Genomic DNA, 15021 nt, shown 5'->3' with positions numbered 1-15021 from the left:
TATCTACCACTTCTAAGTTATGACTGTCAACAGTGACATTAGAGCCTAGTCGCGAGTGCGATGACTGTATTGCAGACTGAAATAGGGTTGTCTTTTACAGAAGGTTACAGAATCGGTCTATTAATGATGCGAAATGAAGAAATGACGCCGAAGAATTATCAAGTGTGTCGAAAGTTCGGTGAATAGCCCCAAAACGAGATGGCAACCAAACTCGATCTTATCGGAATGATTTTTTACAGCGATGAAGTTCATTTTTGATTGAAACCAATATTGCGACGCCGTTACTTGCTCAAAAAGTCGCTATTGGTGTGTTCTATGGGCTTATGAAATCACTGGCTCATATTTMTTCAAAGAAGTATTCGGTTATAATGTCACAGTCGATGGAGGACGTTATAGAGAACGACTTTTTAGTGCCTGAATTTGGACGATGTTGATGTTATAACAAAGTGCCGCTACATAACATACAGCCAATGACTAATTTATTGGAGGAAACTTTTTATGAGAACAATATCTCACATCTTGGGTCTGTGGCATGGCCTCCATGATCAATGGATACCACAAAAAGTGATGGAAATTTTTCGGCTGAAATCTATTTGAGCTACTCACGGCTCATTTTTAAAACATTATTGCGCACCGTGATATTCTAAAAAACCACCCTTTACTAAGTAGAGACTAAAAGTTGAACAACACTCMAAAATCGTGTAAATTTTTATCCAAACCCCTGTTTTGTGAGGCAGGTTTACTAGAGAGCCTCGCACACCGCAAAGAAGATGCTTATTCTCAGTTTGGTTGGTTGTTTGACAAGGGATTCGCATGTGTACCGTACCTTAGGTGGTCTCACTTAGACCATTATTCGCCCAGCTGGTAACCAATAAAAGCCTTTTCAGAAACTCTGTGGATTTGGTGAAATACCTGATTCTTTTCCACCCAGCTGTCCATTGTCTCTTAAATTTGAGTATTRGAAGCCATGGATTATGTTCCTTATCATTCGGCCGAAGTTACGAAGATACCGAATCCACTTTTCCCCATTTTATAAAGGCGTGATCTAGTGGGTACTCTCTAATAACCTCTACAATGCTACTAAGTTTTCTTTGGCCTAGAAATAGCAGTTGTTTGGTCTGTTCGCACMTTAAAAACTACCCCAAAGTAACCGCTTTGTGATACGCGCTTGGCATCCAAGATCTGAAGCGGACCTCTAGGGTCTCTTGCTTCCAACGACCCTTGAAGGAGCTGATTGCCCTGGGTCAGCGTTGGGAAATTGTGTCACCAACTGCTTCCGGACGGGCCGGCTCTTCTGCATTTTATTCCTTCTATTCTTATAAGACAGGGTACCCAGATGATATTAACCGATTTATGCACCTACTAAATGTCTGGCTTTTGCCTGCTTGCATAACTTAACGCAATAAGAGTAAGTCTTGGCACCACGGATGGCTTTATTTACCGCTTGGCTACCTGCTTAGGAGAATGAAAACAATTTGTTGAGTTCCTTTTGGGTCCCTTTCCTCAGTTGCAATGCCAGCTTGTTTAGGGGCCATTAACAACGTCGAGTATGGTACCTTGCCCGTAGTGACGTCTCGCCTGGCTCCAATGKCCTAAAATCATGAGCCGACTGGTCGTAAGCATTGCTGCTTCGCGTTAATGGGTATATAAAGAAAAGAAAACTGTTGTATTTGTAGTAAACGATTTTGGAGAGATGCTCGCTTCCACTTGGAAAAAGTTAAGGCCAAAATTTCACAAGATCTTAGAATGGAGAGAAGTTACAAAGTTGGTAGAGTACTAAATCTATATAAGAAATTATGTAAAAATTACTGTTTTCTACTAAAACATATTGCAGAAAGTCWACGYCTGCRAKACAACTSACGWCTGCAGRAAATRTCTAGAGCAAAGCAGCAGGSACACAATGAAGCATCTCTTGTGCAYTTGTACCGCATTAGCAAGACGACGCTGTAAGTGTCTGGGGACCCTACGATATGAAACACTGAAGGAATCCTAAAGAATGACTACTCATGGACCGGTAACTGCATTCTATTTGGTATCGCAAAGATTCAAAACTGGTCTACGCATAAGCTTGCTGACCTTAATCTGAACAGCTCTTCGCTTTATTTATCCAAAGCCACAAGTGAAATAAACAGGGCGATAACAGCAAACAACAATAGGAATAGCAACAGCCTCGTGGCTACAATCAATTCAACAAAATGAAATGCTGACCTAGTGAAGAAGAGTCGCAAAAGTATTGCCACAAAAGTACTTGTGAAAAGTGGCGTTGATAATAATAAAGCCGAACCGACGGCGAATAATGGTGAGTAATCGCTTTGTTATGCAAATAGCTACATTTGTTTACGAATATTTATTGACATAAATCGCCGGCAGTTCGGATTTTAATAATACTGACAATATTTACGCCAGCACAAATGCAACTCTGCTTATAATTAATTCAATTAATATTTATGAATAAATAAATAATAAATATATCAAGTACGGCAGCAAATGATGGTACTCACCTTATAGAAAGCTTTGCGGAAGTTGTCGGAGAGGAAGGCATACAACAACGGATTGATGCAGGAGCTCATGTAGGCCAACGTTTGGGCGATGACTTGCAGCAGAAGTTTGAATTTCGTGTTCGAATGATAGATGCCGAGCGTTTTCAGCAGCAAAATCAGCTGATTGCGGATACATGAAATGAGAGATAAAAGCGTACAATGATAATGAGCGACCAGTAAAGGCGAGCCGAGTGAATAAGTGTGTGCGGAGGCGAGTGAAAAAGATTTAAATTGGAGTGCAGTGTAAATAGGCGGACGCATTTAAAAGTGGATTAATGGGGAATTATAATGAAATAAAGGACATTTAATGAATTGGTAGGCCAGCAATCAGCCGACTATGCTTATAGTTGTGTACTATATATTTATATATGAGCTGATATAGTATATTGTTTTTAAATGCATATAAATATTTAATTTTTTCTTTACAGGAAGTTAGTCATATATACCAGAATCAGTGCGCTGATTAATTGAAATATGCTCGTATTTACACACAGTTTCTATGAGTGCAGATTTATAAATTATGTGTGTACATACGGCTGATTTTGAAGCGAAAATGAGGGCTAATGTGTTAGATATAATATTTTATTGATGCCAGTGAACATTTTTTTCGGCCATTAATAAAGTATGTAGCTGAAATAATAAAATCGGTTCAATACTTCTTTTAAGACCAATATACCCAATAAGGTGATTTCCGAATAACACTTTATATGTATATCGATGAATACATATATAATATAATACAAATATATTATGGCTTTGATTGATGTCAATCGTCAAAAAAAAAAAACATTCATTAATTAAAATTTCGCGCGAAAACTCATTCGTGGAAATGTTTTTTTTTTTTGTTTTGTTTTTTTTAAAGTGGTATGACTCAGTGATAACTGTGCCAAATGTCACATCAAAACATTCATTAGTGTTTAGCATACGTTTAAATTTCTGAAGTACACATGCGACGATTTTTATGGTAAGTGAAATTATTCAACAAACCTAATCAAACTAGCCGAAACGTTGAGAATGTTGGAAAAGTCTTTCGGTAATAATTGTAGAGAGCAAGTATTTTTGATTGGTTCGAATTGGTCAAATGGGGTCGAGAACGGTCATAATCATCAACTGATGAGCAACATGTCAATAAAATCAACGAATTGGCGCTTGAATATCGATCATTAACAGTCCGAGATCTTACTGGCATCGTAGTAATATCGAAGGGATCAGTGAAACCCATTTTCAGAGATCAATTGGATCGAAGAAAAGTGGAAACACGTAAATTTTTCCGAAAATCCGCATTGCGTTATCTTCTGTGAAACAATATTTTCCGACTAGCAGGACGTCATGCTTGCGGCTCGGAAACAGACGATCTTCTTGCCGAATATCGTAGCAAGGGCAGCCGAAGCCGGAAATCTATTTGAAAGCAGGTCAAAAATCAAGGTTATGTTGAGAGTTGTGAGACAATGGAAGGGTATTACTTAGAGGAGGAGGGCACAGATTTTGAAGAATAAATTAAGATTGTCTTACAATTTTTTGGTCATACCTTGATTTATGCTGAAAATATATTTTGATAATGTTAAAATATATTATTTAAGTCGCTAGGTAGTGCTGGTATTAAGTTTATTACGCATCAATGATGGACATTAGCAGTTGAAAAAAAAATTATTTTTCSATAATGGCAAAAATGCAAGCCAAGCGTGGTTTCGGTATCGTCGAGTCCGTTCCTGTACTCACGCTTTCCAAAAAACAGAACAATTTGGAAGACGACTGTCGTGTAAGCCTTGTTTGGATTGCAAAGAAACTAAACATGGCGCAAAAAGGCTACTTGGTAACATTTTAAAAAGTGAAGTATTCAAGGAACAAATTTCAATCTGCGAATCGCTGCTGAATCGTACCAAAATCGATCCTTTTCACAAGCGGTTGGTTACTGGTGACGAAAAGTAGGTTTCGTATGAAAATCTCAGGTGAAAACAGTCAAAAAGATCAGCGCTGAGCCAAGCTAACGGTAATTAAGGAATTACATGGGTTTACGGTTTTAAAAAAATCGAGTTTTTTATTGTCTTATTAAATTCTTTAATACCCCTAAAATATGTATTGCTCTAAATTTTCAAGTTGATTTGAGTAATAGTTTCGGAGATACAGCTTTGATAACTGTGCGCTCGWGGCTAGCTAGGCTAAGTGCGCCGTCTTTGAGCGCGTTTTTCTCGAAACTGTGTTTTCAAGTCGGCTGGCAAGATTTCTCGAGAGATACTCAACCAAACCAACTAGATATAATTCTTAAAGACTTGGGCGAAGAATTTTTTGCGATTACAACTATTTGAAAAAAAAACAATGTCGTGAAATTTTCACTGAAATTAAATTTTTTTTTAAATGTCTGCCAGAAATGCATTTCTCAGTATTTTCCCTTCGTCCAGGTTCTCAGCTAAGGTTTTAACTAAAATACGTAACTTTTCACTTTAGATGATCCTGTAAGGAGTTATGCGCCATCCTCTTTACGAGAGGTCATCGGTTTAAATTTTTTTTTTTTTTCTAAAAATTTCAAAATTTCTTTTTTAATATTTACTTCTATTTTTTCAACGTCTGATTTCATTTTCTGTGCTTTTCAGATTTATTGGTTTCTATSGTTGACGGAAATATGAGTTCAAATGTCAATTTTACTCCAATCTTAGATCTGACTCAATTGGAATGGTAAATACTGCGCTTAGTTATTCTTGCAAACACAAAAGAATATACCAAATATTTTACTATTCGCTAAAAGTAACATTAAATTTTGAACAAACCGAAGCTCCCCAAAAGCTTTTGCGAAACCAAAAATGAAGTGAGTCATGCAAAATACATGACACAACCATAATTAAAAACATTTAGTTTTACTTTTATTGTAAATTAGTGCAAATTTGCACACAAGCGTATAAAATATGCTCGCGGCGTAGCATTAACGGTACTCACCTGTACTGGCAGCCATAGCGATGCGAATGCCACAACAACGACCACAACGAGACGTGTGACACGCTTGCGGCCACGTTGCGATTTCACAGACATCTGTACGCCGCTCCCCTGATGCCACAGACGCATAATCATCCGCACATAGAGGCCACTAATTGCCATGAGCGGCAGCAGATACGAACAGGCGAAGAATATCAGCTGATAGCTGGTTTGGCTGATGATCAAATTATCCTCGTAGAATGTACAAAATGCATAGGTGACATTTGGAAACGGTTCCAGTTTCTGTCGGAGAAGAAATTATAAAGAAATCAAAAATATGCTTAAAACATTTATATATATTTTTTTTATACCCTGAACGGGGTATATTAAGTTTGTCACGAAGTTTGTAACACCCAGAAGGAAGTGTCGGAGACCCTACAAAGTACACATATAGTATATAAATGATTAGTATGTCGAGCTGAGTCGATTTAGCCATGTCCGTCTGTCTGTCTGTCTGTACATATATGAACTAGTCCCTCAGTTTTTAAGATATCACCTTAAAATTTTGCAGACATCATTTTCTCTTCAAGAAGCTGCTCATTTGTCGAAACTGCCGATATCGGACCACTATATCATTTATCTGCTATACCAACTGAATGATCGGRATCAAGTTCTTGCATGAAAAACTTTTACATTTGACAAGATATCTTCACGAAATTTGGTAYAGATTATTTTATGMGACAATAATGTTATCGCCGAAGAAATTGTTCAGATCGGCTCACTATAGCAYRTAGCTGCCATACAAGCCGCACGATCGGAATCAAGGGCTTGTATGGAAAAGTTTCGCATTTGWCGTCGTATCRGCACGAAATTTGSCATGGATTACAGCTTAAAKTAACAATATATGTAATCTTCAAAAAAATTGTTCAGAACGGATCATTATAGCATATAGCTTCCATACAAACTGAACACATAGTTACTAACACCTGTGAAGGGTATTGAGGTTTGGTGCAACCGAAGTTAACGTTTTTTCTTGTTTCATATTAATCGTGTGAAAACTAACAAAAAAAAAAAAAAAAAAAAAAAAAAAAAAAAAAAAAAAAAAAAAAAAAAAAAAAAAAAAAAAAAAAAAAAAAAAAAAAATTAGTGGAGAGGATGTATCAAATTGCAGTTTCCTGTTGTAGTTCAAAAATATCGATTCCTGCTTCTCTCCACCCCTACCTGCACACCCTACCAAATGCATTTAAATAAACACATTAAATACATACATACTTGCATATTATTAAAATAATATAAATAAAACCACAATTTCGGTATAAGCATTTGAAATCGCGTTGGCGCATTGAATTTTGCCCAACATTTAAATAAATTACTCATACGCCATGGCAACACACGCGTTTCCTACGCACACGCAAGCAGGGRAATATTTGTAGTAAACAAAGCTGTGGCGCAGCAAAATTAATATTATGGCCACTGATTATGTGTCGAAATTTGAAATTAATATGATTTAATGAGTTATTCAGTGTTGGCCGCTGAAATATTGCCGCGGAGTTGACTTAAATAATGCACATAAATGACAAACGCTTGAAGTAAATAATAAAATATATTTGAATATGTGATACAGACTTTCGCATGAGTTGCTGCTCTATTATGATTATATTTAAAGTTGTAAATTGTTGTTTTATTGATTTTTGTGATTTTCTTTAATTATAATATTTCCAATATTTAAAAAAATGCATTTGGAAAATTTTGAATTTTTGTTTATTAAATTATATTTTTTATGGCATTTTTTAAATTTTATTCCAAAATTTTCATTCACACTTCATAACAGAATGATCATAATGCCATAAAAAGGCTTTCAAAAATTTTGGAAAATTTTTCTGACATAAATTTTAATTTTTTTTTTATCATCGTTTTCATTAATTCAGCTGCAAAGCGAAAACAAGTAAAAACAGAAAATGTAAACAGCTTGTTTGATTTTAGTTAAATTAGATTTTTCTTCGAATTAGCTTTGCTTTTTTCGATATATATTATTTTCGAATATTTAGCATTTTTACCTTCAGCTTACAATTTCACACATATTTATSTATGTATGCATGTATAAAAGTAGCTATGTGTGCGTGGGTGGGCAATAAATATGTTAGCAACCCAATAATAGAATTCAGTTGTTCTTTAATTATTTTTACAATTAGATTACGAACAACATTTAAAAACATTTTGGAAAATTTTTAAATAAAAATACGAGGCATAATATAAATAGTCAATCTTGGCACAGTTCCGATCAGTTATTTTTTTCAATAACCTTTTTTTTTGTTTTTTTTGACAGAACACGCGTGAGTCGTGTCAAGCTGTCTTGTTGAATATTTTTGTTATTTTTCTTCAGTATTCTTTGGCATTTCATCATGGAGAGACTTACGTCTGAACAATGTTTACAAATCGTTCAACTTTATTACGGAAATTCACGTTCTTTAAAGAATGTGTTTCGCGCGYTTCACTCTACTTATGGTCAACATAATCGGTAAACTATTCGCAACACAATCACCCAACTTGCGACCCAGGCACTATTGTTGGRTARTTTTGGACCRAGTAGAYCACGTCCAGCGCGCAGTGAAGAATAYATAACTGAGAGTGTACACGAARACCGTGAAGAGTCGGTTCGGCGCCKTTCGCAACAACTTAGACTGAGAAATGGAACGATTTGGCGCATTTTACGTAGAGATCTTAAATTGAAAGCGTACAAAATACAGCTTGTGAAAAAACAGAAGCGCCGCGAAYTTTCAAAGCAGCAACGCCTCGCTCTAATCGCTCTTGAAATGTTCCATTAAGATCCGAATTTTCGGGCCAAATTCTGTTTGGCAATGATGCTCATTTTTGGCTCAATGGATATGTAAACAAGCAAACTTACCGMATTTGAGACGAAGAATAACCGGAAGAGATTCAAGAGCTGCCATTTCATAAAGAAAACTCAATGCTTTGTGTCCCGGATTTCTTCAAAAATTATGCAACGTCGATCTATTCGACTATTTGATGGCWGAAATTGATGCTCGTGATCTCGGCGACATTTGGTTTCGACAAGGCGGCTTCCCATACATCGCATCAATAAAGGAATTTATTGAGAAAACACTTTGCAGACAATTTTACGTTTTGAACCTATCGATTGACCACCTAAATGGTGTAGAGATATGTCTAAAGTTTATGGGAACAATCTCGTTTCGTTTCGGGCATTGGAGCAAAATATCCAAATATTACTAGTCGAAACTCTCGAAAGAGTCATCGAAAATTGGACCCAACGGATAAAGCGTCTGAGACGTAACCGCGGCTAACATGTGAAAGAGATAATATTTAAAAAATAAATGCCAAAAGATGTTYACTCGAATGATAATAAAAATGTCTCATTCAATTTGAAGTTTCTATGTTTTTACTTTAAAAAAGTAATGGATCACCATTTACTCGCATGTACGAAGGGCAGATCGATAGAGACTGCTCTCCATGCACTGGCATTTAATATCGAAAGGGCTCTTGAATATAAGGAATACGCTCTTGGAGCATTGTTGTTCATTTCTGAAGCGTTCAATAACGCCTTTACGGAGTTATTCTGAAAAGTATCCAGTCAATAGGTGCTCATCCTGCTATACAATGCTGGATCAGAAGGCTTTTGACCTCTAGAGGAGCAAGACGCTAGAATGACGAAACGTCTGTAGAGATACTGTGCTTCCATGGACATTAGTGATGAATAAACTGCTAAGGAACTTAGACGGCAAAGCGCCTATGATAGTGGTATATGCGGAAGGTATTGTCATCTTAATAAAGGGTAGGTGTCTTCAGACCATTAGCAGTACTATGACCACCACTCTCAAGACAGTCCATAATTGGGCATTGAAAGCAGGTCTGAGGTTGAACCCGAAGAAAACAGATCTGCTTATGTTCACAAGTCGGAACCTGCCGGAAGCCAATGGAAAGGGTTCAGAGGCTCGCTGCGCTGTACATAACGGGAACTTTAAGAAYAACTTCAAAGGCGGCTCTTTAACTGGTACTAAAGCTGCCACCTATAGACCTCTGCGCTGAGAACTGCACAGCAAAACCGGTGGGACGTAGTAACTGAACTACATCTGGTAWCGCAAAGAATCAAAACTGGTCTATGAACAGATTAACTTTACCTTACCTATTATTTTTGGATATAATGATACCGACCAATGATATCGATATATATAAAAAATTAATTTATATCGGTAATCGATATGCTTACATATATCGATAAATATTTTTTGAAATATCGATAAATTTCCAATATCTTCGTCACAATAATTAAACTTGTGCAACGATAAAACTCTATGAATTTTTGATTTTTAACATCGAATTTGAAATTAATTTCGTATTTATCGACGATTGAAGTTCACTTAATAATTCAGCAGATATTTCGAAAATTGTAACACAAAATGCTAGAGCTGAAACGAAAATGATTAAATTGCGTGCTTTGCTTGCATTCTGAAGAATTTCCACGAGTATTTTTTATCTAAAATGCAAACAAGTTTTTCTTAATTTTTTCTTCTTCTTGTTCCTCTAAATATACACTTACTTTATGGATGAGCAAATATTTAGGCGTATAATGTAAAATGTTTACAAACAAATCTTTATGGGCCATACAAAACACCTTCGCTCACATACGCCGACAAACACACAAATATATATGTATATATAAAAGCGTTTATGTGAGTTCTTGTAAATACAATTTTTKGTTGTAGGCACCCTGTAGGAAAGCTGTGGACTTGCCAGGCAAATTTTTCAACTTAGAGGCAGAGAAGCTTCAATTAACTGGCAAAAGTTCTGGGTAAACTAAAGAGTAAGCAAGAGAAAAGTTTGTGTATAAAAATTGAGAGRACTACAAATGACTTAAGTGCGTTTTTCCTACTGGGTATGCCTATACGCAAATTACAATTACAATTTTATGGTGCATGCAGTCAACAATTTACATGCACACATACATCTTCTAGATTTATATCCACATCCAAATGTGTAAATATGTAAACTTATGCATCTTAACTTGATTATTTTTGGAAATTCTTGGCAATAAACGTCTGCAGTTGATGCATTTCAATTATTCGACGAAATAGTGTTGCGCAGATTTGGCACTTTATCAAACACACTTTTACGTCAGAGTGACGGCACACAGATACTTCTCCAAAACTACTCGCATGAGATAGAAAAATTAATTGCGAATAAGCACACGCATGTAAATATGTATGTGTATATATATTACAAATAAAAATATGTATGACATATATGTATGTATGTATGTGCCTAGTTAATTGTTAGGTTTATTGTACACAGCGCCCTTTCCATACAAGTCATAAATATAAATATGAATACGAGTGCTTTCGAGTGAGAGAAGTTGTCAATATTATTTATATTATATTTTTCTGCCTCTATTAGTTTTGGAAAAATATTATCGATGAAAAAAAAAAACGGAAATACGCACACAAATATGTATGTACATATAGTCATATTCATGGCATATCATCATTTCAGAAATCAAATGTGTCAGACAAATTTGTCGATTCGTAAGTAGGTCAAATAAATACTATTTATTTGATATCTGATATCAGTGTTATTATTAGAAACAAATTTGTTGTGTTAAGTCAATGTGTTTTTAAAGGACATTTTTGGTCTAAAAATTTATCAAATTACGATGTCCCTAAATTCAATGGCTTTAGTTGACCTCATTGCTTATTCAACGTAACGTAACGCTTGAGCAAAAAAAATTTTTATATTATGGCAGAGAGCGTATTCTTTTTACTATATTTGTGACCTGTTATAGTCGCAGTATAAGTGAAGAGTATAAGGCAATATTGCCGACACAGCTGTCCGAAGAATATTGGATGAAGCAGATAAGCCGCTCTGGCATTACTTCAGCGAGCTGGAGCCTGTGAGCAACTTCTTGGATTTTCAATTGCTTTTTGGCTTTTTGTGTACTCCTTTTATTATTTATGGGGCTAGCAAGAAGAAGACATGGTAACTTCGCCAACCGTTAGTTGATCCACCAGATATCTTAGTAGCGAAATCATAGCTGATTCTTTGTTTAATCAGTTATTTTCTAAATGGATGTTGTCATATGTGGAAATTGCTARTTGAGGAGGAATCGTTAACTTCGTTTATACTGATGTTATAATATCTTTCAAAAATACCACAAATTCTTTACAAAAACTAAATATTGATCGTTCAATTTGTCTGGATTGTCTTTAGTTGGTTCATTCAAGGAAATTGTTAAGATAAGTATAATTGTATAATATTGATAACAAAATAAAGGCATTTGAGAAAGCGGCAACAGTTCATGTACCTTTCTTCAGTTAGCATGTCCATTTCTAGAATCAACAAGAAAAAACGTTAACTTCAGTTGCACCGAAGCTAAATACTCTTCACAGGTGCATTTCTGTTAGTAATTATGTGTTCAGTTTGTATGGAAGCTATATGCTATAGTAATCCGATTTGAAAATTTTTTCGGAGATTATAGTTCGTATATGTACAGACAGACGGACAGCTCGACATACTGATAATTTATATATATATACTTTATAGAATGTCCAACCCTCCTTCTGGGTGTTACAAACTTAATATACCCTGTTCATGGTATACAAATATTTTAGAATATCATATTAATTGTATCTATCGTCCCATTATCTCATTTTTAATATGTGTAGTTTTTTCCATAATAGTTTTATCTGACGGAGCAAATTTATATAATTTATTGTACGGACTTTGAAGCTGTTACATGCAGAGTTCTTATAATATTTAATATACTCATATGATTCTACAAAATTCAAACTGTATATATTAAAAATTAAGGTCAATTGAAAAGTCCGGGGCAGCCATAGTAAAAGATAATTTTTTTTTTTTTTGTATACAACATATTACTCCTCAAGAGCGATACACTGCATATAGCGACTGTGCAACTTTTCTATACCCTAGTTGTTCCATGATTTGTCTTATGAATCGGATGACTCTCGATTGGGCTTCGGAGAGAATTGATAGAGCCATGTTTCACCCATTGTCACATATAGATGAGMACCTTCAAACATTGCTCCGAATAAAGTGAGCTCGCACGGGACCTACTTTGCAGASAGCTTTTTCATACATAAATATTCGTAAAAGATATCATATACATATTCATTTGATATCTTTGCGTACTGCGTTCAACGTTTTCGGTACTCATTTCACCATGTCTAAACTGAGCATACCAATTCTTGATGACTGATTTGCCTGTGGCAGTGACCAGAAAAACGTCATCAGGTCAAGTCTTTGTTTCAACCGTATTTCTTCCTCTACATAAAGCAATATTTTATCAAAAGACAAAATTCTTGTTTAACCAATTTCTCATAATAACAAAAATTGCTTCGCTCAAAATGATATAATTCACAAACTAATGATCCGACAGCGCATTTTGAAGGTTAGGTCTAATCAAAAATCATAGCGAAAATCTAGTAGCGAACTCTATAAGCCAGGCCGCGGCATTTCAGTTCACATGTTGCTGTTCGTCAATCTAGCTAAAACCGGTGCACGGCTGTACCGATTTGGCTAAATTTAGTCATGAAATACTCATGGAAGTGCAGRTAAGGTTTAAACATAGGGAAAATAGAAAAAAATTGGAAGAGTACAGTTTTATTTTCTCACACAAACCGATGTTTGACCTGTCGGTTTGGTATTTTAGGAATAATCTTCTATATCTGTATCCASGAGAGAAGCTAAACTGGTATAACTGATTTTGGACTCGAAATGTTTAGGATGGAACAAGTAAKRRAGAGCTAATTTCGGGTATRACCGAACACTTCATATTATTGTAACTTGCAATAATTAAAGCCAGGGAAGTAMSTTCAGGTACATAGRATTTGTTAGAGTCTATGGGATCTATGRCAAGTTTTTACCCGAATTGGTTCATTCTAAGCACAAATATGCCTATTTATCTTACAATATTTGCGCTATGCGAACTTGATTGTTGTAGTGTTTAGTGGTTTAGGAGATATGCCATTAAACTTATTAAAGGCTTGGGCCATCCACTTTTTTTTTCGTACAGAGTCCCTCAGGCAGCTTGTTCAAAATGAGCGATTAAAAAAAAGAAAAAAAAAAAAATCGACCCTCTCTAACATATCAAAATTTATCGATGCGCTTGTCAAATAACGCTCCTCTCCACATCGTGGGTGTTGCAATAAGCAAATATTTATTTGAATTTTACCTTCCAACAAAGTAAGTACATTGTAGCAATTGTAGCAATTGCTGCTTATCAGTTGACTATCGAATTGTCGCCACAAATCGTTTTCAGATAACGCCATACTCGAGCATATATCCCTAAAACTGCTTATTACTTGTTGTAATCGGTTCGCGATGCGCGCTGATTTCAATTCCACAGATAATTAACAATATATATATCTTCTGTTTGCTGATTCGACTCACGAGCGATAAGCCAGCAGTCCAATTATAACACAGCTTTTATTTCTTTATTTTTTTGGTCTCATTCATTCAGGAAATCCAAATAACAAAACAAATGTTTATCTCTCTTATCTCGCGTTGTGTGTGAGGCACAAATGATAATGTGCTCATAAAAAAGCACATATTTGGGTAACTATGTCGTCATACTATTCATATTAACTGTATATATGGAGGAAATCATATTTATTTAGTCAAATTTAATAACAATTTTTTTCACGCMGACAACGAAATATACATACTTTCTATATATAATATATTCAGTATAATTCATCAATTACCCGATTTTAATTGGCACTAAGAGTTCGTCTGGTTGGCAGCCAGGCAATTCCACCATCGCCACTTATTTCAAATTAATTTTGTGTATGAGTTATTTTATGACTTAGCGTGGCATACCGTAATGGTAGGATTAGTACGAGCAAATTGAATATGCTTTTGGAATATGGTATTTTTGTGAGTTGTTTATTTTGGTTTTAGGAGCATAATGAAAGAACTGGTGATTAGGAAATGTTTTATTATGCCGTCTACGTGAGTGACGGAAATAATATTTTTAAAGTTGTAAKAGCTCATAGTTCAGTAAATTAAATAATTTAGTTTTGATATTTTAGAAATTTTCTTATTTATATACAAGGTGTGTTGCAAAGAAAAACGGACTTAAAAAAAAAAATGTTTTTTTCGGCAAAATCAGTTTGTTTTATTCCAAATAGTCTACTTCTGCTGCAATACAGCTTTTTGCACTGTCCACAAGCATGTCGAACGAGTGTTTTAGCTTGTGGTTTGGTATAGGMGCCAGTGTTCCGGTGGGAGCCTTTTTAATGGCCTCTGCGTCTGCATTACACTTTCCTTTCACGGGCAAATGCATTTTKCCAAAAAGGAAGGAGTCACACGGTGCCATATCAGGTGAATACRRGGGGTGGTTAATAGTTAATAATCAAATAATCGTCCTTCGAATGTTGGATTCTGAGCAATGTTTGGTCGTAAGTCAATTTGTGCGGAACAAACCGTGCACACACCTTTCGTAAGCCCAAATGTTCGGTCAAAATGCGATAAATCGATGTTTTGGAGATGTTCATTTCCATTTCCATGAATTTCAATGATG

The 15021-nt window shown here is 35.4% G+C and overlaps 1 protein-coding gene across 1 annotated transcript in view; it reads right to left on the bottom strand.

Annotated features, from left to right (window-relative positions):
• Positions 1-15021, bottom strand: part of LOC108967750 (allatostatin-A receptor) — a 38512-nt gene that overhangs the window by 17756 nt on the left and 5735 nt on the right. The window contains exons 2-3 of the mRNA XM_018931360.1: positions 5472-5750; positions 2502-2660 (exon numbers count right to left, since the gene is read on the bottom strand). Coding sequence (XP_018786905.1) covers positions 2502-2660; positions 5472-5750 — 438 coding nt within the window. The remainder of the gene's footprint in view (positions 1-2501; positions 2661-5471; positions 5751-15021) is intronic.

Source organism: Bactrocera latifrons, unplaced genomic scaffold, assembly GCF_001853355.1.
Source record: "Bactrocera latifrons isolate USDA-ARS-PBARC rearing strain unplaced genomic scaffold, ASM185335v1 scaffold_198, whole genome shotgun sequence".
Lineage (NCBI taxonomy): Eukaryota > Metazoa > Arthropoda > Insecta > Diptera > Tephritidae > Bactrocera > Bactrocera latifrons.
The sequence above is the reverse complement of the archived record's forward strand: the minus strand, read 5'-3'. Positions and strand labels throughout refer to the sequence as shown.